Genomic DNA, 23,415 nt, shown 5'->3' on the forward strand with positions numbered 1-23,415 from the left:
TATTAATATGTTTCTTCTTTCGATAACTAACGGGCAATTAAATTAACGGAAGTACATAAAGCGTAAAGCATAAATCAAATTCAAATTACTGTTTCTTTTGTTGTGTTTTATTTGTATTGTTAAGAGATGTAAAACAATTGTTTCTTACCGAGAAAAATTATTCGGATAATCTTTGATGTTGAAATTACATTGTTTTTATTTCTATAAATATAATTGATTGAAATTTGTTTAACACGATTTCTATGGAATAAGGCTAACTATAATTATTAAAACAATTTGCACTAGAATAATAAAAAGTAATTAAAATAAAACTGAAACTGGGGTCAAACTAAAATAAAACAACAAAACAGAAAGTTAATATATACATTTATAAAAGCACAGTAACAGGTATGGTTTAATGTGTACTTATTAATAAGAAATAAAGCTAAATAAGGGTAAAATAGCCGAAAATTAAATAAAACTGTACAAAATAAATGATAAATGATGCTGTAGGAGTTCAGTTTCGTCACGGTATATGCATGAAACGAAATAAGAAAAAAAACGAAAGAAAATAACGTGACAAAAATGTCCTTTATATAATAATTTAATGATACTTTTAAAGCATATTGAATTTGTATGAAATAATGATACTACAACAAAAAAATATTCGTGATTTTATTTTATTTGAAAGAAATGTTTAACAATTATTATAATTAAGTAGGCATTAGGCTTTAAAAATGACGAAAGTGGAGTACAGCATAATTAAACAAATGTTGTTAGAATGATGGTGTCATTGTGTTTATATGTTTACTGACAACATAAATACCTCAGTCATAAACAAAAACAATTACTACACTGCGTTTATAAGTATATTATACCATCTTTAGCACCGTTAGGCTTATATCACGACAAGATTAGGTTCAAGAAATGATTTAAACCACAGATGAAATTACGTCAAACTAATTATGAAAACGGATATGCTACACAATTCCACATTTAAAGTTCTAGGCCTATAAAGACGCGATTACAATAGTTTTGTTTGAAAAGTGTTGAATGATAGAAACATTCAACGTTTTCATCTATCTTCTCTTAGGCTCCATCGGCCGTTTGTAATTCCATCGTATCGCAAGCTGCAGCATCCAGCGCACCAAGCCCATCTGTATCTTCATCTTATTTAAAAACATGTCCAACATTTTCAAAATGCATTTACTATGCGATAATATTGCCTATACTCGCTTATACCATTGGTGTTATCACCCTCTTAAGATTAATCATTAATGTCTAAAAATAAAAGTGTCAAAATATGGCAATTTTTTGAGAACAATATCCATGCATAGGCTTAGTACATGAAAGATTTTTTTTGAACAAAATTGTCAAAATACTGACATTTTAAAATAAGTATTGAGGTGATATACGAAGAACACATTCTGTGCATGTCATTATTATAATATAGGATATAGTAACCAATTAGGCCTATGTAATTTTTGGCAATTTTTTATTTAGGATTTCCATAGTCCTACAGGGATTTTTTTTAAATGTGTCTATGATACTGGGCAATCGGCTAACTTGTGATAACTGAATATACCACCTAAAGCCACTTATAATAAGAATAAACAATATATTACGTCAAACTAAACTATTATTATAAATATTTTCTCTTTTTGTACAGTAGGTATACAGTATTAATGTTAGAGTGTTAAAATCATATTTTTCGTTAGGTATAATAACGACACAACATAATGATTTCCTCAACAATATATTAGCTATACATGTGATTTCGAATCAAACTTTACACAGTATAAATTAAATTAAATTTAAATTTTAATATTATATTTAATATTGCTGTTATTTTGGTGACCCAAAACAGCATGCTGACCATCACGGGACTCTAGAAAGAAATCTATAATGTGGATACGATAAACGGTTCCTTGAAATCATAGGTTACTTTGTGGTAGCCATGATTCATTTAACATTTATTTTAGAGTAATCGATTATCATTAGCGGTGTTAATTAGTTAATTGGTTTGTCCTATAGTTTGACATAGATTTATTACTTAAGTAGTGTGTCCTAACATTCCAGTACATCATTTCAAAATTGTCTGTTATTTTATATACCTATACACATGACACCAAAATAGGATAATTTAATAACCATTCGCATATGCATTTCCATAATGTTTAATTGTAATTATAGACATTTATAATAGGCCTATTGCATAATACAATTCGTGTAATTTTTCTGCGGTATCATACCGATAGGGTGTTACAGAAGTAATGATATAAAAAGATATGTTTTAATAAACTACAGTTTACAATTAAAATATACACTACTCCTGATTTAATTTTTGGAAAATCATATCAGTAGTTGACATTACATAAAGCCTAGGGGTCTAAAGTTGTTCTATACGTACGATGGATAGGATATATAGCATCGGTGACATATTGATACTGGGATGTCAAGTGTTGGACAGATGGTCGCTTCGTCCTTGACGAAGACATCTCTCATTCACTCACAATTTTCATAGAAACAGATTGTGCACAAATAATACGTCTAAATAAATCGCTAGTTACATTGTTCCATGCTTTGTTTACTTCGACAGAATGTTGCAAAGTTAGCAAACAAACATGATATTAAGGATTTCAATTATTGTTTTCATTGTACGCGAGGTCTTGAAATGTTTATTTAATGTCTTTTTTTTCGCAGTTGAAGAGATGTTCACGTATGCGAATTACATCTTTGTAACACGTTTCGTGTGTTATAAGTGGATATGCTCTTTTCACAGTGTTAAACTATAGGTATTTACATTGTAGCTGAATGTTCAATTAGCGTCTCGTTTATCACGTTTAATTTATAGTTTTAAATAATAATAGTCCCTATCTATACTACTGTATTGTATACTAAACATATTACTTAACTTACTGATTACCACAACAATAATAATAATATGCCTTACTTAATATTTCAAAATTATCATTAAGCTGTTCTAAACAGGTCTATTTAAAATGTTTTGCAATAGCAGCAACACGATAACATTTGTATTTTTTTGGTAAATTCAATTGAATGAAACTAAATAGTATTACTATTGAAATCATTCGGGGATTACCATGGATGGTACGCTTTGTAATCGTATTAAAAAAATGAAACATGGTGTTAAAAAGGCATAGGCCTACATAGTTAGTATACATGTACCGTTCAAATTTGATTTTTGAAATGTTGGTCGTATAGCCTACTCAAATATTGGGAAGACAATTTTGAGGTTGAAACCTATAAAACAATATCTTTAATATCCTCAGTAAAAATCTACTGATTGTTATTTATGTTTTAATCACGCCACAGTCACGATAACCTAAGTGGGATTAGGATAGGAAAAACAGTGTTTATTTTACGATTCTTATTTTCGGTTACACATGCTAGAACAATTAACCTTATTATCAAAGCTTTAATTAAATACTTTAACAATGGTTGTTTTATTTTGACCTGTTAAACTGATGACCCCTTTACCGTGTCACTTGTTTCTTATCGCAACTTAGGAAGTTTAAGGTTTGCTTATATTTATTTATACCATGGTGAAACTTCCCTTTCCTTTCCAACCAGGCCTAGCCCTAAGCCCGTGTTGTATTAGATTCTCAAGTTTGCATCCGGAATTTAAGTAGAGGTTCAACTTAGGACATTAAGAGCAAAGGTGTATTTCATTTTGACCAAAAAAAATAAAAAATCAGTTTAGAATACATTAGATAACAGTTAAATATCTTGATTTTTAAAGATTTTTTTTTTCGTAAATAATCCCGTTTCTTATAGGCCTATTGTTCGATTATCTATTGCCTGATCTAAAAATAAAATCGAATTAAGTTTAACAAGAAGCTCCTAAGTAGAGGTTGTTATTTATAGATGCTGTCACTTAAAAACTTATTTGAAGAGGTAAGTTTGTGTTCAACAATGTTATAATTGCAATTTAATTTCTAAAATCTGCATGTTGTCACATGTAAACATATTTTCAAGTGGTTAATATGTTTTTCTTAATTTTTGTCTGGCGGTTTGTCCCGTGCAGTGATAAACCACCCAAATGTATGAGTGTCGAAAACAATGGTGGATTGGTTTTATTCAGAATTGATAACAAAAAAAATAGGCCTAATGTATGATAAAATAATACTAAATCGGAATTATATTTTTGCTTGCTTCGTTCCATTTATTTAATCTTTTGTCGTTTTTGCCATAGTAGTATGTTTATGTAGATTTTTATGTTATTCAATTATATTATTTTGTTTTAGCTTAGGCCTAAGCCCTAAATTAACTGGTATGTCTTTTATATATCGATTTTTAGGCTTAGAGTTTAATATTATTTCTAAACATTTTCCAGTCGGATTTGTTGTCATTGTATGCTTAGTTTTTTTATGCATTATATTACGATAGCCTATACGTACCTATACCGTAGAAATTTAGTTTTGGGGTTTTTTTAGTTGAGAAACTGAAAAATGATAGGCCTATTAATAATAATTTCATAATCTCCTTATCACACTTCCTTAACAAAATTAAGATGTCATGTTAAACGCAAGAAAAAAACTTTTGTTAATAATCCTATTAAAAAGTGGGTCATGATACGTATATATCAACATCACCTATATGCCTTTAAGCCTACTGAAGGAAAAAACTATCTCATTACACGCATTAATAAAGACGATATTATCAATCCGCATGAGACCGTAGACTGACTTAAGACCCGTGTCTCTACGCCCGCTTGCGTTGCTTTTACTGACGAATACTAAATGCGAAATAAGTAAATATCGTTTGATTTATGTCCCTCTGAAACACTTCTTAAGACCTAACGACTAGCTAGCATCCCCAAACACATTAAGGGTCTTAATGTCCCATTACCGGCAACTGTGCGTATCACTAGATGGGAACTAAAATGAGATTTCGCTAAAGGTTAGGAATGGCCGTTTAAAACGCCAAGCGTGCTGTCGTTATAAGGTAGATTCGCGTAGATTTGTGTAAATGTACATTGTATGAGAAAAACCCAAAAGGCAAGAAGCTCCGGCTTCGTTAACACATTAAGATTTTAACACGAATTTTCAGATGTATCGGCAAGGGAAAGAGCAATGCCACCGCCCTTAGGCCACTAATAGTGTTACTTCAATTAATTATATACTAAGTAACAGAAAATGGATATATATATATATTATATTTTTTTTTCTACTTCGATCGAACTTTGACAAAATTATCTTATTTTAAAAAGACAACCTTTGCTTATTCTTACTTTCAATAACGTATTTTAAACGGATTTTCCAATTTTTACTGACTGTTCTTTGTTGATTTTTCACACACACTAACCTCTATTGTATTCTAAAAGTCACGAATTATTTATAAGTTTCCTAATTTTACTATATCTCTAAATAAAAGGCAGTTTTTATACTTTGTTCGTTATAGACCATCTTTTGTTATAACGTGCATCCCTCAAATGGCATTAAAATGACGGGAATGATCATGAAGATTTTACACATACATAGTGTATTATGGTTTTTAGAGGTATCCATCAAATGCAGATATTGCCTGTAATAACTGGATGAATTGCTCATAAACATAGTTTTCAATTATTGTCCTTCATTTTATCCTAATAATTGTTGAAACGGCGTGTGCCGTATAGTTATTTTATAAATGGAGACGAACATGTACTTAAGATTATAATGATAGTCCTAGTGACAACTTGGGTAATAACTATACTGTGTAATGAGATAATATACCAGAAGTAGGAAATAACTATTGTAATATCTGCTAAACTTAACAATAAAATCTATTCTCTATCTGAATCACCCAATATCTAACATTATCACTCCTTAGACGCGTAGATATTGTTTTTAAATAGCACTTAAATATAACCGATAATGGCGATTTAAACGGAATATATAGGCGTTTAATTGTGAGTTTTGTGCGCGTATTTTATGATCAGATTCGTATTATGTACCGACATTCCATGGTAAAGCATACGCAAAACAATCGTCATGATAGAATAATACACGGTATATGAGTTATTGTATGTAATAAAACATCATGACGGTATTATAGCAATGAGATCACATACAGCCACAGCCAGTTCGCATTTTAACAATGCTTGGGCAAATACTATTGCAACGAATGATTTATTGTAATTGCGCTGGTTAAAGCATTGTATTTTGTAATCTTATTACTATGCTCTCTGAGTTCTTATCATAAATATTCGATAATTCTTGATATACATATTTCCTTATAATCCCTGAAGCAATTTGATATCAATCAGACGAATATGTTTTATTGTAAATTGCTCCATAAACTTGTTCTTTCGTATAGTATTATGCTTTATTATTTTGTGTTATGTTTATCCGTTAACTTGACATTTAAATAGACCGTAATGCACAACTGTGCTTAAATGTACATAGTGTTTTATCGATAAAATAGTTACAATGCGATTAATCTATAATTCAGCATACAAAATATATGAAGTTAAAAATGTATCTAAACATTAATTCTTCCATTTATCCATTTTACGTGACTTTATTCATTAGCTTTAGACCTCTATGTTTTACAGGTTAAATAACTGGTGGGACCGACCGAAGGAAATTAGCACATTAGTTACCGATAAAGATTATAAATATAAGTACAAAACTATAACGGCTTAGTTAAAGCTGTTTTTTTTTTATTCGTTAAACGATATTTAACATTGCAATATCGCTCATTACACACACATTAGTCGAGCGTTACGTTGTTGTAACGTTTCACGCGGTTTGTTGATATTGTGAATAAGATTGCATCCTGGGGGAGATACAACTTGTCACACTCTATTGACGACCAGCAAAAGTTTCGTCACTTAATTATGACTGTGACGAAATTCACACACTGGTCGCTTGCAAATCTGATACACGTTTACCTTTTCTTTTGAAAAAAAAAATAAAAAAACTTGTACCGAATGTAAAACTGGTGTGAGTTAAATTCGAATGGTTAAGTGAGAATAATCGACGACGCATGGATATCCAAGAATCTTGCATTGTTTAAACAAAGTTGTAAAATAAAAGAAAACGGATTTATAATGACGCTTAAATTTAGACGCACAGAGCATTTAAAAGATTTTCGACCATCAGCAATAGCATTAATGCAATGTACGCTCGTTAATTCGGATGGAATGCCAAAGAAAGAGTTACTTAGAACATGGATATAATCTTTGTTTATGGTTTGCCACAATAAGAAAAGACGAGTATAAGGCCTAAGTTTACAATACTGCATTAAAATAGAGAGGAAATTATGTTTTGAGAAATAACGTAAACGTAACGTAAACATGAACGATCATTTAACGTGAACATAACAATTTATGGATAATTTAAAAATAAATATAGGCCTAATAAATGATTGAATACAATATAAAAAACACATTACACATATGCCTAAGTTGTACGTGGGAAAATGATCGTTTTAAATGTAAAAAAAAAAGAAAATTTGAGTTGATTTGTTTGTGTTTTACCAAAGGATTTTTATACACTTTGTTGTATTTATTGTCAGGTTAAACCCTAACTTTTAAAACATGAAGTAATTTATATCGAACCCATACACACGCAGTCTCAAATCCGCAACGCCATAACTCAACTTCTATGACTGATGATGTTAATTTTATCAGATCTATAACTCGTTAAATCTTTTAGTCGGTTAAACAAAGAAGAAGAAAAAAGTGACAGCACTGATAGGTTAAAACCTTCATTACAGTCATTAGTCTTCTACAGGCATCGGTGTCTTCAGATTTTTTCTTCCTATTTTTAAGTGAGGCTGATCCATTCCACAGGGACAAATGTATGACAAAACGTGTTGTCACCGAACACAAAAATGCTAACAGATTGTGAGCTGTTCTTTAGCATTTAAGACAGGTTTTGAGTGTTGTCGTCCCTTGGTGCGAGCTTGGCTTAATTACACCCGGTAAGACGCTTCCTATTGCTAAGTAACAACATTAACGACGACACGTCGCTCACACACGCGCACTTAAGGTGTAACAATAGCAAATTCAATATGACCAAAATAAGTTTTTTCCCTATTTTAACAATTTATACAATAGTTTTTTAAAATTTCGTTAAAACTAAACGGAAACAGAGAAACCGTCCAGTGATAACAGACATTTTAACCGAGATTCGAACGCGAACTCGTCTGTTATCAAACTTGATTATTATAAATATATACAATGCTTTTAATTGAGCAACTTACTGGGTTTAATATTTACTATATATTTTCCTTCAATATTTGGATTACGATACTTACAATTAATGTATATTTTCTGGAAATGTTATTCAGAAGAGCGCTCACTCCGATTGGTTACCGATTATATAATTTGTACAATATAAGTGGTAAATTATTTGATACAGTATCGAATACTGTATCATGTGGGACGCCTGTAACAAAGACCTGAGCCATGATACAGGCCCACATGTAATCCATGTGACACTGTATTACCACGGAGGACATATATAGATATATATTTTCTCCATGGTATTACCAAATTTTCATAAGAATGATGGACACACTGTATGTGGAGAATCATATTGCCTTGGGAGAAAAATGTACGTTATAGATCTATGAGGATAGTGGAGAGGTACGTTACGCGATACTCTACCATTTGTGTTGTAATACATGTTTAACATGGTATATGAGTTCGTACTCTAGAAAAAAAAACATGAATACATATTTTAAGTTATGGTGATTTCCGGTACCGTATACTAAAATAATTTTAACGCGATAAACAGCGGTTACATGTCGCTTTTCTAATTGCATGTACAATACATAAATCTATATGCAAGTATACGTGTTGAGGAATCAATTAATAAAGTATCACAGACTAGGAGGTGACCAATTTTAACGTTCTATTTTTCATTATGTAATAATTTGTACATTTTTCGGAAATGTAAAATACCGGGCTGTGAACGGTTGGTGCTTTCGTATTTGTTGCATTAATTCATAAATAAACGACTTATGTAGACATTTTAAAACAACTGTGAGAAGGAAATTATTTGGCGAATGCATTTCAAATTTTAGTGCATTTCTGCATGAAAGTGTCAAGAGGTTAAATGTTGTTCTTTTAGACTAACAATTTTCGGGGTATAATATTTGGCACTATCTTCCTTCCTTCATCGTAAACATAATCATCTTTAATTTAATACAAAAAATAAATAAACTTTATACAGCTGAGTTACAGAATCTTTATTTTAATTTTAAATTACTAATTATTATATTAAGGTACATTTCATTATAAATAAGGCGCAAACTTCAATGCGTGGTTGGCCACTGCAATTTACATGAAATTACTAGAGACAAGATACTACATTGAAGAAGATAATTCCTTTCACTACAAGGTACTCTGGTCTATGTTTTTTTAAAGTCATTGTCAACAATTTAAACATTAATTTGAAACAATCTAATTATGCAGTTGCAACAATGAGATATTCAAAAATAATTTTAAAATAAATATTGTTTTTATTCTATTCATTTTTATTTTAACTCAACAACGAATGGACGTGAATTTTCTTAACGCACATGGACACACGCATACAAAAACCAAGACAATCGTCAACCAAAATGCTCACGGCTATATCATATGAAACAGGGAGAGGAAGACGCGTTGAAGAAGACCTGCTGTCTAGGACCTTATTCATAGAATCCGCCCAACGTTGACATAACTTACCGAAACACAATCAGATTATTAATAGAACACGTGGCGCATTAGGGTCGCGACCCTTCAAATATACAGTTGCCATTTCTATTGTAACAATTCGACCGTTTTATTTGTAAGGCATGAACAAATAATGTTTTTGTTTTACAATTATTATGGAAAATATAGATGGACATTTTTAAAACGTAACTTGTTGATTTGTACCAGAAAACAGCAGTTTTATTTAATTTAAAGAAGCCCAGTGTGAGATTCTAGTTATTAATTAATAATAGGGTAATTTCTAAATATTTCTCCATTGTCGTTTGTAGTGAAATAAAAAACAAGTTAAAAAGTTGTGTTGTTTTTTAATTAGCGTAGGTCTAAACATGGGTTACGAAAAAAAAAGTAAAATGTTGTTAATTATGTGTTTAACATTTTAAAGAAACGAGTTCATTTAATTTTGCTGAGATTGGAAAATTGAGTTTTGAAGTAGACAACATTTTGATTAGTGTTGTTTGCCGCTTAAAATCGTTCATCCGTCGAGCATCCTGATTGGTCGGTGAATCTCACGCTCTACCAAAGTGTAAGATATGGTTGATCGTTGTACAGTAATGCTTATTGTAGTCAAGTCGTGCTCTGGAAAAGGTATTTTCTACGTATGATTCCTGGACCGTCAATTAATACTACTCTATAAGGGCAAAATATAAGATGGGTTCTAGTTCGTATTTTGTGAATACACTGTTTTCGAAGTATCAACCAGGAGATGCATTTTATCCTAGTGGTTATGAATTACCTGCTTGTGCGTTCAACAAAAGACAAAAATCGTACGGTACTCCCGCCACAGGGGTCACCTCTGCTACAGGGACAGTAACAACACCTCAACAACAGTCTGGTCTCTACGGTGCACCTACCACATTCCCAAGCACTTACGATCCAACAGGACAGGGTGCATATGCCTCGCTGAATCAGAACATTCCCACCTCGGCTCCATGGGACAGTCGACTACAGGGCTACGGAGCAGCTACTTGGGGTGGTCCTGGTGATTTGGATAGTTTCAAGGATCACAACGCCCTATGTTCAGTAGCTACAGATGCAAACGTGTGTCCGTCGGTCGTAGCAGCCCCCGCAAATTCCGCATATCCCTGGATGAACGTAACTGGTAAGCAAAAACTATAATACATATTTATTTTTTTTATAATTCAACCAAAATAACATCAAGTTATTTATCTTGAAAAAAATCTCATAAAGTCGTGTTTAAACTGCTGTACGAGTGATGAGGGATTTAACACGTCGGCTCTACACTGAATTACTCCATTAACCTTTCCCGTAACTACAGATACAAAATAGGCCGTAACCTATAGCAGTAAAATAAATCTTGTACTATGTATTAGTTGTATGTAGTTTTAACCAAGCAATTTCGCTGTCTGAAGAGGCAGTTTGTTATGGGGCTTTCGCTTTATGTGATTTCTCGTTTCATTGTGATGGGCTATGTATTGTCGTAAATGTCCATTACCAAGATAATAATCGTAAATGCTATTGCAGCGAGGTCTGACCCCTTATATCACAGTAGTGTTAACAGCCTCTTTTTCTACATCAATTACCTAATTATGACTGGATAATTTATAAGTAATCACACTCAATTTAATTCCATTTTAACTTCCTATTAAGTATTTCTACTGGGTGAAATAAATATACACTGCTCTCGTTAAGAATGTAATTAAATAATTAATACAGGCCGTTATAATACTCAATAGACGCTATATATTTCAACGTTAACGAGACGATGTCTAAATAGACTTTTCCAATTGTTTAAACTACAAGACTGTTGTGATTTAAATGTTTAACGAATATTAGTTTTATTGTTTTCTTTTTTATATTACTTTTGTTGATTTTATAATTTCTGGAATGTATTAATGTCATACATACTACCGTACTGTATATCCTATTTTTTTAAATTATTTATTATTGTATTTATTACCGTATCGATATTTTTATATTTACTGCTGTATTAAGACTTCACTTTACTATAGTAGCAAACGATAGACAATTATTTTCTTGATGTAGGCCTACATCTGTATGCAATTTAGCGGTTAGGTGGTTCTTTTGTACAACTGTACCGTTTTATATTGAAACTATTACGGTATTACTATTATTATAGTTTTTCAGTATCACAATATCAAATCTATGTATATGCATTATAATCAAATACCCTTGATATACTTATTAATAAAGATTTAAATTCACACTTGTCGACATAACGATAGCCTATAATTGGGGCTATTGTAATCAATAGGGCATTATTGATTTGTAATACTTAACATTAATTCGTTTTTTATTCAATTTGTATTATTTATGGAAACGAATCAAAGTTAATTGAGGGTATAAAATGTTCCAAATGAGAGTAATTCTTATTAAAATTTGTTATTCGTACTATTAGTTGTAATATATACTAATATTATAACTTGGTTATAACTTGGCTACTCTACTCAAGATACGAGGCCTGTTCGAGTGAACTAAATAATATTTCCTTAATTTGCTTGTTGATCCATTGTTCAGTATTATCAAGGATTAACATGATATTTCCCCTGGCGTGTTAAATCAAGATCTTCTCTTGTCAATCAAAGCATGTGTCCAGTGTTTATATTTTTTAAGAAAATACGTACACGCTATTCGGAAATAAAGCATACTAACCGCATGTTGTGTTTAGGAAAAATACTTAAGCAACATCCTAGCAAATGTTGAGTGAAAATGTATGCTTTCTTACTGAAGTACTTTGTTTTAAAACATGTTGAATATAGGATAGGTTATATTAATATTATGATTGCTAAGCGTGGACAAGCAAAATATTTCCTGGTCTAGGTGTAGATTACGGTTTAAGGACCTCCGAATCGAGGAAATACTTGGTGTGTTGTGGTGGGACTAATGCCCTATGCACACCGTAACAATTGTCTACAACATGAATCAATTAACCGTTTTGAATCGATCATTATGCTAATCGATATCAACACATTAATATCCACCAGGTTATTTAATAAATAATTCAACTGACCACCGTGGTGTTAAAGGGTTGTCCAACTGGTCAAGGTGGTGTGAAGTGTTGAATGTCCAGTCTAACTGACGACTGTTTTCATTTAAATAATAGTAATCATTATCATTTAAGAGCTTATATATTATGTCATCATACTTATGTAAAAAATATGCTGTACAACGATAATTCCAAATAACCTCCATGATGAATTAGGAATGATAGAATATGTCGCAGCAAAAACAAAGGTAAACTCACATGCAACAAACGTAATTGTCCCCAGCCCCACAAACACCCTCCCCACCCCTCGCCCAATAGTCACCTCTCATTACCCTTAACCCATCCCTACTGCAACGTATTTGTCTTGTGCTATTACATTTTTTGTAGTGTACTGTAAATATAGAGATAATGCCTTTTGTTAAATTATCTATTCTTATTAGTTAGTATGAATAATTTAGAATAAATTATTTCAATTTTGACCCCCTAAAAAATAAATTGTTAAAATAAAATTCATTTTAAATATTTTCTATATATGTACTAATATCTATTATAACTTAAAAACCATTAATTTGTCTTTAGATTTTTAAAGATAAACTCAAACACGCTTTGATTATTTACTCAAAACTACATTTTTTAAGATAATGCCCTTTCGTAAATCAGGGCAGTATCATTTTGCTGAATACCGTACAGATATTTCCATATATATATTTTTTTTCCCCAAAAGAACCAGTAACGTTTTCATATAGACTTCAATTTCTGGTGTTTATATTTGTTCATTTCAGTATTATTACGAAAATGTCAAACACGAACCGACCTAATGTATAACAAAGGAGATGTTTTTTTTTTCAACTGTGAACTAGTATATTGTATACTTATTCCTAACAATAAATGCCTTCTCATAAGTTGACCTTTTTTGTTTTTATATATAAAATGCTTGATTAAAACAAATTAACCCAGCATCTATTCGTTCTTATTGTTGTGATTATAAAAGAAATAAGAATGGAAAATGTGCAGGCCTACTGACGAATAAAAGTATGCAACGGGCAAACGAGTCCTCTAGTATAGGCCTATGCATACCGGAACACAGGCTCCTATCATTCTAAATGGCATCATCAAGGAGCTTTAATATTATGTAATCGTAGTAATCACTAGTAATCACTAAAATAATGTGTTAAGATATAATCATTTACCGGTACCAAATATGGAAATGTAAGCTATCTTTACAAGAGAAAATTAAATGTAATAGTCTGTTCATGTTCCTAAACTAATGTTATTTCTGTTTCGATTATGTTTTATTGGTAATTCATCAGTGATATTTGTGTTTAATTTGCTATTTTCGTGACAAGTATAACTGTAAATACATGGCCTAGAGTATAAAAAGTTCAAACCATCGGGTAGGTCCATTACAGTTATGCTATCCTTGAGCAAGGTACTTCATTCCTACCTACTGTTTTATGACCATCACTATAGTGACAAATTACAACCAACAAGAGAATCTACATTCCGGAAGATAAACATAATGAACATCATTTTTTTAAAGTTGTCATTACCTTACACAAAAGTCTTCTAAAGTAGAAACACCGATAACTTAATGTATAAAAAATCCCACTAAATAATAAAAGAGAAAAAAAACAGTTTCCAAAAATGTCTGTTTAAGATATCAAAATAAAACAATTCGGCTGGAATTTAGTTTGTTTATTTTGTTGAATCATGTTCATTTAATTGAAGTTCAATTTCAATTAAAGTTAATATTAAGTGAAACACCATCGCAACGGACATGGTTTTTATCTAAAAACATAAACATTCCAAAGAAAGTGAATGAACATCCCGATCCCAAAATATAGAACAACAGTACGGGAACATTTCATTGTATTTCTATAGATTTAATGTTCAGAAACAATCGAAATCAGATTCAGGGGCTTAATTGTTCATACGCATACAGGTAGTGCATTTCGTTATTAAAATTAAATCGGTTGCCATACTTTATTCGGTAACATACTTATTCGGTGCCGTACTTATTCGGTTTGAGGGGCCCTCAAAATCAGCTTTCGCTGGCTGGGTCACCCTCATGAATAAATAAATAATACTTACTCATTCAGTGCCGTACTTATTCGGTAGACTTACTTATTCGGTAGTCGTATTTATTCGGTAACCTTACTTATTCGATAACCTTACTTATTCGGTAGCATTACTTATTCGTTATCCGTATACTTATTCGGTGTCCTAGGCCTACATATATATTAATTGCAGTACCTGTTAGCCCTTATACTATTCCATCCTGAAGATCTTATCTTAATGTAAATTCAGGTTATTCATGATTCGTCGTTACTATATGTCATAAACTTTAATAGCTGCTAATATTTTCACATCACATGGGCAATAAAATATTATTTGAATACACATTCAGTTGAAGTATTTGTTGCAATTTTCAACTATTGCCTATAATTCATTGACTATTGTTTTATAATGTTCGATTCTATGTGACTTAATGACACTTTATTTATCTAGTCAATTGCAATATGATTATATAGTAATAAACTAACATAATATTAGTATGATAATGTAAAGATTAATTAAATCATCGTACAGTTTGTATTTATGATTGTCCATGCTTATGATTTATAGTTCTTAATTCCTAATTGTGTTATTTAAATCTTCTTTTTAAATACTTAATTAGTTAATATTGATAATATTATGAGACATTACGTTACATTAATATTGATTTTCTTCTATCGATGTCTTAAGACATTCTATGTAGACTATATTATTTGTATTCTTTTGTTTTTATTAAATAAATCTCTTTTTACAAGATACAATGTTTGGGACGAAGTGTGTTTACATTATTTCCTAACTACTGTTTTTATCTATGGAGCCAGACTTCCATGTTTGAATTTATACCGCATATTTTAGCGAAGTTTGTTAACACGTTTTTAATTGTATTTTCTTTTAGCGGCTCCAACGGGTGTTGAGATGGGCAGGAAACGATGCCGTCAAACATACACACGTTACCAAACGCTCGAGTTAGAAAAGGAGTTCCATTTCAATCGATATCTAACAAGAAGGCGCCGAATAGAACTCTCACATCTTCTAGGGCTTACGGAAAGACAAATCAAAATCTGGTTTCAGAACAGACGAATGAAATACAAGAAGGAGAATAAGAAAGACGGTATGACGGATAAGGAATCCGAGAATGATGATATTAATACAACACCAACGGAAACAACTGAATTGGTAGACGAAAAATCAACAGATACGTGTGAAAATAAATGAAACTTACAAAACAGATAGGACTGAGAAGAAAATAATTAAAAACTATAATATACGATGTACTGTACATAATAATTTGACGGTTGAACAAATTGAGGTAATCCGAGCGTTATACACGTTTCTGGTGTTGCCTTTACCTTTTATACGTTTGCTGGCTTGACGACACAAAGGTTCTGGGCCCGGGAGTAAAGAAGTAACCGATGGGACAGCACCATGTATCGTTGATACCGTGCACCGTATCGATACCATGCACTGGTATCGTTTATGTAGGCTAAGCCAGAGGAGGGTTCACATGGCGCTGTAATTCACGAACGAACAAAAACAGCAAAGTGTAGGCCTACAGAATATGAAACAGTATGCGTGTTACTTTCATGGGCGTTTTGCAATTAGGCCTACAATCTTTCGTTTTAAAGTTATAATTCTTTTGTTTTTTTATATTAATTTTCTCATATCAAAGACTTTTTTTTAATAAAAAAATAAGGTCTACAAGCGTCAGAAATGGTTAGGCCTATATGGTTTGAAAACTCAACACAATTATAGTGTGTGAAATCAATATAAACATTTGTGCTAAATAATGATAATAAACTTTGTTTTGTCTTGTTTAATTATTGATAATGATGTAGGCCAGTCTGTAGTGTAATAACACAAATACAATATCAATTGTATCAGTACAAACAGTGTTTTAGGCGCGCGTCAAAATTTGCGACGAAATAGGGCCTACCATAAATCTTTTCTAACTGAGTAAATATAAAAAAAAAAATAAGAACAACCAGTACTTATTTTTTTGCCGGTTTTTCTGGTCCATGTGTCATGTTCGTATCTGCATTAAACACGTTGATATAGCACAACAAGAAAATTAATATAGCAACATGACAGAAAATTCATGCGTTCAAGCTAATCTAACAAAAATAATTCTATACCGTATTTCAATATTAAGATAGGCCTACGATATAATTTATTATCAAATTATAGAGATAGTGTTATGTTTCTGTTCTGTTCTTATTCTGAAATTGACCCCTGACAATTTATACCCCTCCTTTTGTTCCAAGTATATTTTTTAGATTCTTTCAGAAAATATGTTCTACATGGGCTGCTTAGGCTTAGGCCTATACAGTAGGAATATCTTATCAGAAATTGCAGTACTGATACCGATAAACGGAATTTATATTTTATTATCCGCTTGATTAAAATCTATAATAATAAAATACAGAATCAAATATGGCATGATTAGCAATTATCATTTATACACAAGTATATAGTATTATCTAAAGGCAATGTTATATAAGTCTTCACATAGCGACATTTTATTTATTTAACGCGATGTATAACCAAGATGATACTATTAAAATAACCTTAAATATCCCTATACAACTTATTGTAAATCTGTAAATCTGTTTAGTAAAATGGTTTGTTCATTATGGGACCTAAAAAAAACCTGATTGCGTGTGCCATCTGTTGACAGATGGAATAGTAGGCCTTTTAAAAATTTTATTTAAAAACAGCCAACCATGAAAAGTCATTTTCAAAATTCTGACATTGAAGACTGGTTTTATATGAATGTAGTTTAAGTGTGCTTGTCTAACGTGAATTTCAGTATGATATCCTTTAACATAAAAAGGGCTTAAGGCTACAACCGTATATTTTACTCAAAAAAGCCCTGTCGTGTGTTTAATAAACACGTTAATACCGAAAAGACGATATTGTATATCCATGGCTTAAAATTACATTTTATTTAATGTTCATATTAGAACCATTTCTGTTTTTTTTTTACTATCGATGAAGATGATATTATTGATACATGAGGTTTTAAAAAAATCAAGGGATTTTACTTGACTTGCCTACTAAAAGGAATTTATGAATATGCTTACCTAGTAAAAATAAGTACCGTAAGGGTCAAGAAAAAACTAATTTTGTAACAAAATATACGTTTAGGTCTATTACCGGTATTGTTGTTTTTAAGTGTACTGTACCTCTGCATTTTCATGAAAAAAGAAAAAAGAATTATATATATATATAACATTATTTTTTGTCAGTCGCACTACGAAAGGAAGCAAACGTTGTCGCTTGTGTACAAAAGCTGATAAACAGGTTTTGTACGCGTCTCTCTTTTTTTCTATCATTCCTTTACAGTATTCCATTTGCCCAGAAAACACTTTTGATAATTGTAATGTCAATTTCATAAATATTCTGTGTAATAACTGTATGTGATTTAGTCGTTTTATTTTATTTATATATGATTAATGTATGATATAACCTCGTCTTTTTGAGGACATTTTAAAAGCGGTGCTAATGCGATGTGAATTGAATTGTCTTTCGATTAAGAAAAAGAAAAGAAATAAATAAATTTAATTGACTTAATGAATTACTGAATATTTTGATATTTTTTGTTCAAAACGAGTTTTGCTTTTACGTACAGTGTATTCTAGATTGATGACGTCACATTAAATGTACCGGTAATTAAGAGTAAGAAATCAATGTCGACAATTGTTGCTTGGTTTCCCTTTTTAAAACGCAACGCAAACGCGTGGCTAAACGCAACTGCGCCATTATGATTGGGTCAATGCGTTCTTTCATCTTTCTTTCTTTTTTTATTTCCATTCACAAAATCATAAATAGGCTATACATAAATAATCATAGTACAAAAAGAATGGAAAGGCGGAATCTCTAAAGCATAGCTTATTATAAGTTAAAATCCCCTGTTAAAAAAAATATATATTATATAAATAGAAATATGAAAAAAGGCACAAGGGCATAGGCCAAACATTTAACTTTTAATAAAATGCAAACAATCTTTTTTTTTACTTAAGAAAAGGATAAATGTACGTTCACACTGAGCTTTTTCTACAGTTTGTGACAAACTTTGATGTGTCCATATATGGACATGATGATGTCATATCACTACCATTTTTGGGAATATATCATTAGGATATTTGTGCACATCATTTTTTAGTTTGATACGGTAGTTTTGACCGAGTTTTACGTTTTTGCCTACACACGTTGGTTTAAGTACGGTACCTCAATGTACCGCCTATATCTATATTATATTAACATTATTATATTTATGAATATCATTTGCATGCATAACTTACCGGTTATCACTTGCTCTTTTCCACGATCACTTAATATAAGACATAGGCCTACTAAAACATTCATTTAAACATTCAATTATATTACGAACTGTGCAATCAGTTAACTATATAAGTACAGTCATGAATTTTATATACTTAAACATATAAAGATTGTCACTTAGTCTTTTTCCTCCTTTGACTGTGCAACAGTTCAACTTGCCGTTCACATCGTACCTCATAAACTATTATGAATAAATACATAAAGTAAATCCTCAAACGTGTAATTCTATGATTATAAACATGGAACTAAATGCTTGCAGACAGAATATATTAGTTATTATTCATTTTATTAACAGCAAACACAGTCTGAAGAATAAAAAAACTTTTGTTTTTGGACACTGCTTTTATTTCATTTTATTTCTAAAACAAAGCGGAAATAAAAATCAAATTAAATGATTAACGATTCAATTACTCTTGCGAATCGATACCAAATCCATACAGGCTAAAATAATGAATTAAAAAAATATAAGAGGCCTATATTATTAATTTTATAATAGGTCCAGGTATCAACTTGAATTTGTCAGTACTGTAAGTGATTTTGATATATAAACATTCATACTATTGTCAACAAAAGCAGAAACAGGGAAATTTGGTGAATGAAATCAACTATAGGCTTATATATTAAAAATGTGTTTTTATTGTTGAATAAAATCACTAAAAAGCCTGTCGTTTTAGTGGTCTTTCATTAGAGGTAGAACATAATATAACTACATGCTGTATGCTCTGTCAATTAAAACAAATAGTTTGTCATGGAGAGAATGGTTAAACAAATCTATAATTATTAAACTTTTTGGAAAGCAAAGCGGGTATAGCACTAATTGTACTCTTTTTTTTTTTCTAATCTCATCAGCGGCAACAATAGAAATCTCAGTACACAGCCGTTGTCTGTCTATCCACAGTATACTAACAATCCATTGTAGGCCAATCTGTATCCTAAGTTGAGACACTTCCTTTGTGTCAGTATTTAACTTAAATGTGTAAAGCATTTATCTTGGACAAAGCATTTAAATTGAACAAATGAAAATGAAAAGGTGACGTTTAGTCAGCCACGGTTTTATATTATTTGTAGGCCTCTCCAAAAATGAAACATATGCTGTTGGATGTTATTTGTCGAGTGATGATAGTCGAATTTTGAATTTATACTGTAGCAACATAGTACGGTACACACTGACCGTTGGTTAAAAACATATTATATATTAATAATATATAATAAGCCCTATTTATTCTTCTACTATGGGCGGCCACTAGGGTAAAACTAGGCAAAGTGATAAAAGCAGAACAAAGTATTAAAAACGACTTGAAACGCGTTTCGAAACTGCTTAAATCTACAATTGTTTTCTTCATAAATAAGATAAGCCAATTAAGCTGTACAAAGTCCGGTCACGGTTTCTTCGTTCATTGATTGTTCGAATTCCTATAAATGAATTAATAGTCATTGAGGTAACTAAATTCTTACATATTAATTATGTTTGTTAGCGATGTTCTACTAAAGTAAGGTCGAGAGTCAGCGTAATGATGTATCGATGGGAGAAGAAGCCGAGGTTTAAATTCCCATTTCAACTATTAGTCGTATTTCCTGGAGAGATTAATCAATTTGCCGACTTGCCGATTCTCCTTCGTGTTTTTATTACTTATTTAATAATATAGAAAATAATGCACGCAAACATCGAAAAAATACCATAAGCATCATTTGCTTATGGTATTGCTAAAGTATTGCTGTTAAAATGTAAATTTCCTATTACTTTACTAAATTATTAAATTAGTGAAATCAATTATTCCCTGTTCACTCTTATATAAAATCTAAATTATAAAATTAAAATAAATATTATAAGCTTATGTACATTTTCGTTCCCTTTTCTAAATTTCAGTTGTATAAGTTACAAGTTATTTAGTTATTCTGTTATTTATGAAATTATGAATTGAATTGCTATGGCCACTTCCTATAGTTTTAATTGATCTGTTTAGTTGACTTTTCCATAAATACAATATTATTTAAAATCCATATTATTTTTATAATTAAATAATAAGGACTATTGATGGGAGTACCGCAACATAATCAAATTAGTTAACATAAACTAAATATCTGAATTTTGTGAACAGAATATTAAGAAAATTAGGCTTTTATTATTTTTTATAAATTAAAACAGAACGAAAAGGTTACCACTTTATTCGAAAAGAATTTTATAAACTGTACGGTAAATAAGTGAAGTTCGTTAAAACAAAAAATAGATGATAATGCTATATTTACGAGTTATTTATTCTCGTTCGGCTAAAAGTATTCTTATTTCATCTTTCGGTAATCTGCCGAATAAACAAACATCGTGTTTATTAACCAACGCCATTAACGAAATCATGTGCCTTTTAGTTGCAGCGAAAATCGGTAAAGAATTAAGCTTACAGCACAGAAAAAGCGAGTTTTACTGCATCGTATCATGAACCTACGGATTGCATGCTTAAGTAACACAATGACTTTGATATTTAAATGTCACGAAAGAGGAACGCTATCGATGGTTTTTGCAATATTTCGTCTTCTGGCCCCGAATAAGGAGTATATACAAATTAAAAAATAATTATAATTATTAGTATACCATGAATTACTGAATTTTGATTGAATATTGTTATAAATATTGTAATTTTATTAATATAGGCCTATACTAGTTTAATGTATTATTATTTTAAAACAATATTTTAAAGCAATATTGTTGATTTAAAATCCATAAATATCGATGGTGATGATGATGCGCTCATCAGTTTATTACGAACGACGTCATGTTAATTCATTGTGCGCATTCGGAGATATTGGGACGTGTTTTCTCAGTTTTGATGGTTTGCAAATTGAAAACTCCCTATTATAAGCTATACCGTGAATATTATGAACCTGTAGCAGATAAACATAAATAGGCACAGGTACACATTGGGATAAACATTTGTAAGAAAGAGAGGCGAAAATGACCTCAAATATGATAACGATATTTCGTCAGGAAATTACAAAGAGATGACGTACGTATGCATGCACCATTTTCAATCAGACTGGAGGTGCGCATTATTTCCGCGCTGTAAAAGGGTAACTAGATTTCCCGGTAACTCAATATACTCTATATTATTTATATCTGCTTATTTGACATTTACTTCTCTATACCTGTTAAAGTCAATAAAGAAGTTTAAATATTCAAAAATATAAATAAACCTTAGGCCTATGTGTGACTTTACTGAAAATAAAATTAACCACGGAAAGAAACAGCAAATCAAAGTTCTGTAAAACACAACATTATAAATTACCTATCCATTATACTACTAGAATTTCAAACAAATCAAAAATATGTACCGAGCATTGGCCTTTAATTTAGGTAATATAATTCAACGTAAGCATACCCCTTACGAAAATAGATTGGCCCATTTTGAATCAGACATTGGATGGTATGGTTATGCAATCTTTCTCTGTTATTACATTTATCTTTTGTTTACATAGAAAACAATTTATGAGACTGAAGAAAGGTTAAAAATCCATCCCACCGCTTCATTTTATAAAACTCATTATGGATCCATTTTATGTAAAACTTTTGTAACGTCATCATTTGACTTTAAGATATCTATGTTGTTTTAGGTTGTAATGTTCATACAGCATATTTTGCATCTTTTCTCGATTTTACTCCCAAATGTTAATTTATATTTATCTATATAAACAATCTCTTTTATATATAGTTATTTGCTACAAATGTCGGAAAATATCCCCAATAACGGAAATCACCTACGATAAGTGCATGGTCAACGTGAAGAATTAAAATACTGTTTTATATTAATTTTATTTTCATATCGGTTTGTGCCGTTATGTTCCGCAGATTATCTAATCATTGGAATCGTACTATACTAACAGCAGCATGTTGTTATGTATTAAGATGTAGGGTGCAAACACGTAGTACCATGGTGGTTTACTAAGACAGATAATTTCTGAACGAGAAACCATTGGCATATTATTAAGGTATATTAAAACAATTTTCAATACATTCAAAACAACAAAGACATACGTTTGTCCATTAGCATTGAACCTCCTCCTCTTCCGGTCTTGTGTCCTTCGGTTCGACCATTATTTTTCAGACAGCAAGGAAAGGCGTTCTTCAATAGCGTGCTTCGCTATTTTTAGAACAATTTCATTTGCATACTAAGTGTGTTTACTGAATTCCCGAATACTTTAAAATAGTATACGTTGTAAACATGCATACGTACGTCACAAAACAGACTTCTGATTACGCAAACAAGATCAAACCATAAGACAACGGTTTTATATTTAAACTTTATTTTTTGACAATGCTTTATCATAGATTGAGATATTAGTGAATTATCATCTCAATATTGTGTTTTTTACT

At 31.0% G+C, this 23,415-nt stretch overlaps 1 protein-coding gene across 1 annotated transcript; it reads left to right on the top strand.

The window, feature by feature from the left end:
* The first annotated feature begins 10,284 nt into the window (after nucleotides 1-10,284).
* LOC140039577 (homeobox protein HB1-like) lies at nucleotides 10,285-18,281 on the top strand. Its single transcript, XM_072085193.1, has 2 exons — nucleotides 10,285-10,790; nucleotides 15,607-18,281. The coding sequence occupies exons 1-2, from the start codon at nucleotides 10,340-10,342 to the stop codon at nucleotides 15,924-15,926; spliced, it is 771 nt and encodes a 256-aa protein (XP_071941294.1). The 5' UTR covers nucleotides 10,285-10,339; the 3' UTR covers nucleotides 15,927-18,281.
* Nucleotides 18,282-23,415: the final 5,134 nt, after the last annotated feature.

Source organism: Antedon mediterranea, chromosome 2 (genome assembly GCF_964355755.1).
Source record: "Antedon mediterranea chromosome 2, ecAntMedi1.1, whole genome shotgun sequence".
Classification (NCBI taxonomy): domain Eukaryota; kingdom Metazoa; phylum Echinodermata; class Crinoidea; order Comatulida; family Antedonidae; genus Antedon; species Antedon mediterranea.

Excerpts from the sequence above, each read along its gene's own strand:
- LOC140039577 (XM_072085193.1), top strand. The coding sequence starts at position 10,340 with ATGGGTTCTAGTTCGTATTTTGTGAATACACTGTTTTCGAAGTATCAA. Across the intron at positions 10,791-15,606 it reads TCCCTGGATGAACGTAACTG|CGGCTCCAACGGGTGTTGAG; the intron begins GTAAGCAAAAAC and ends ATTTTCTTTTAG.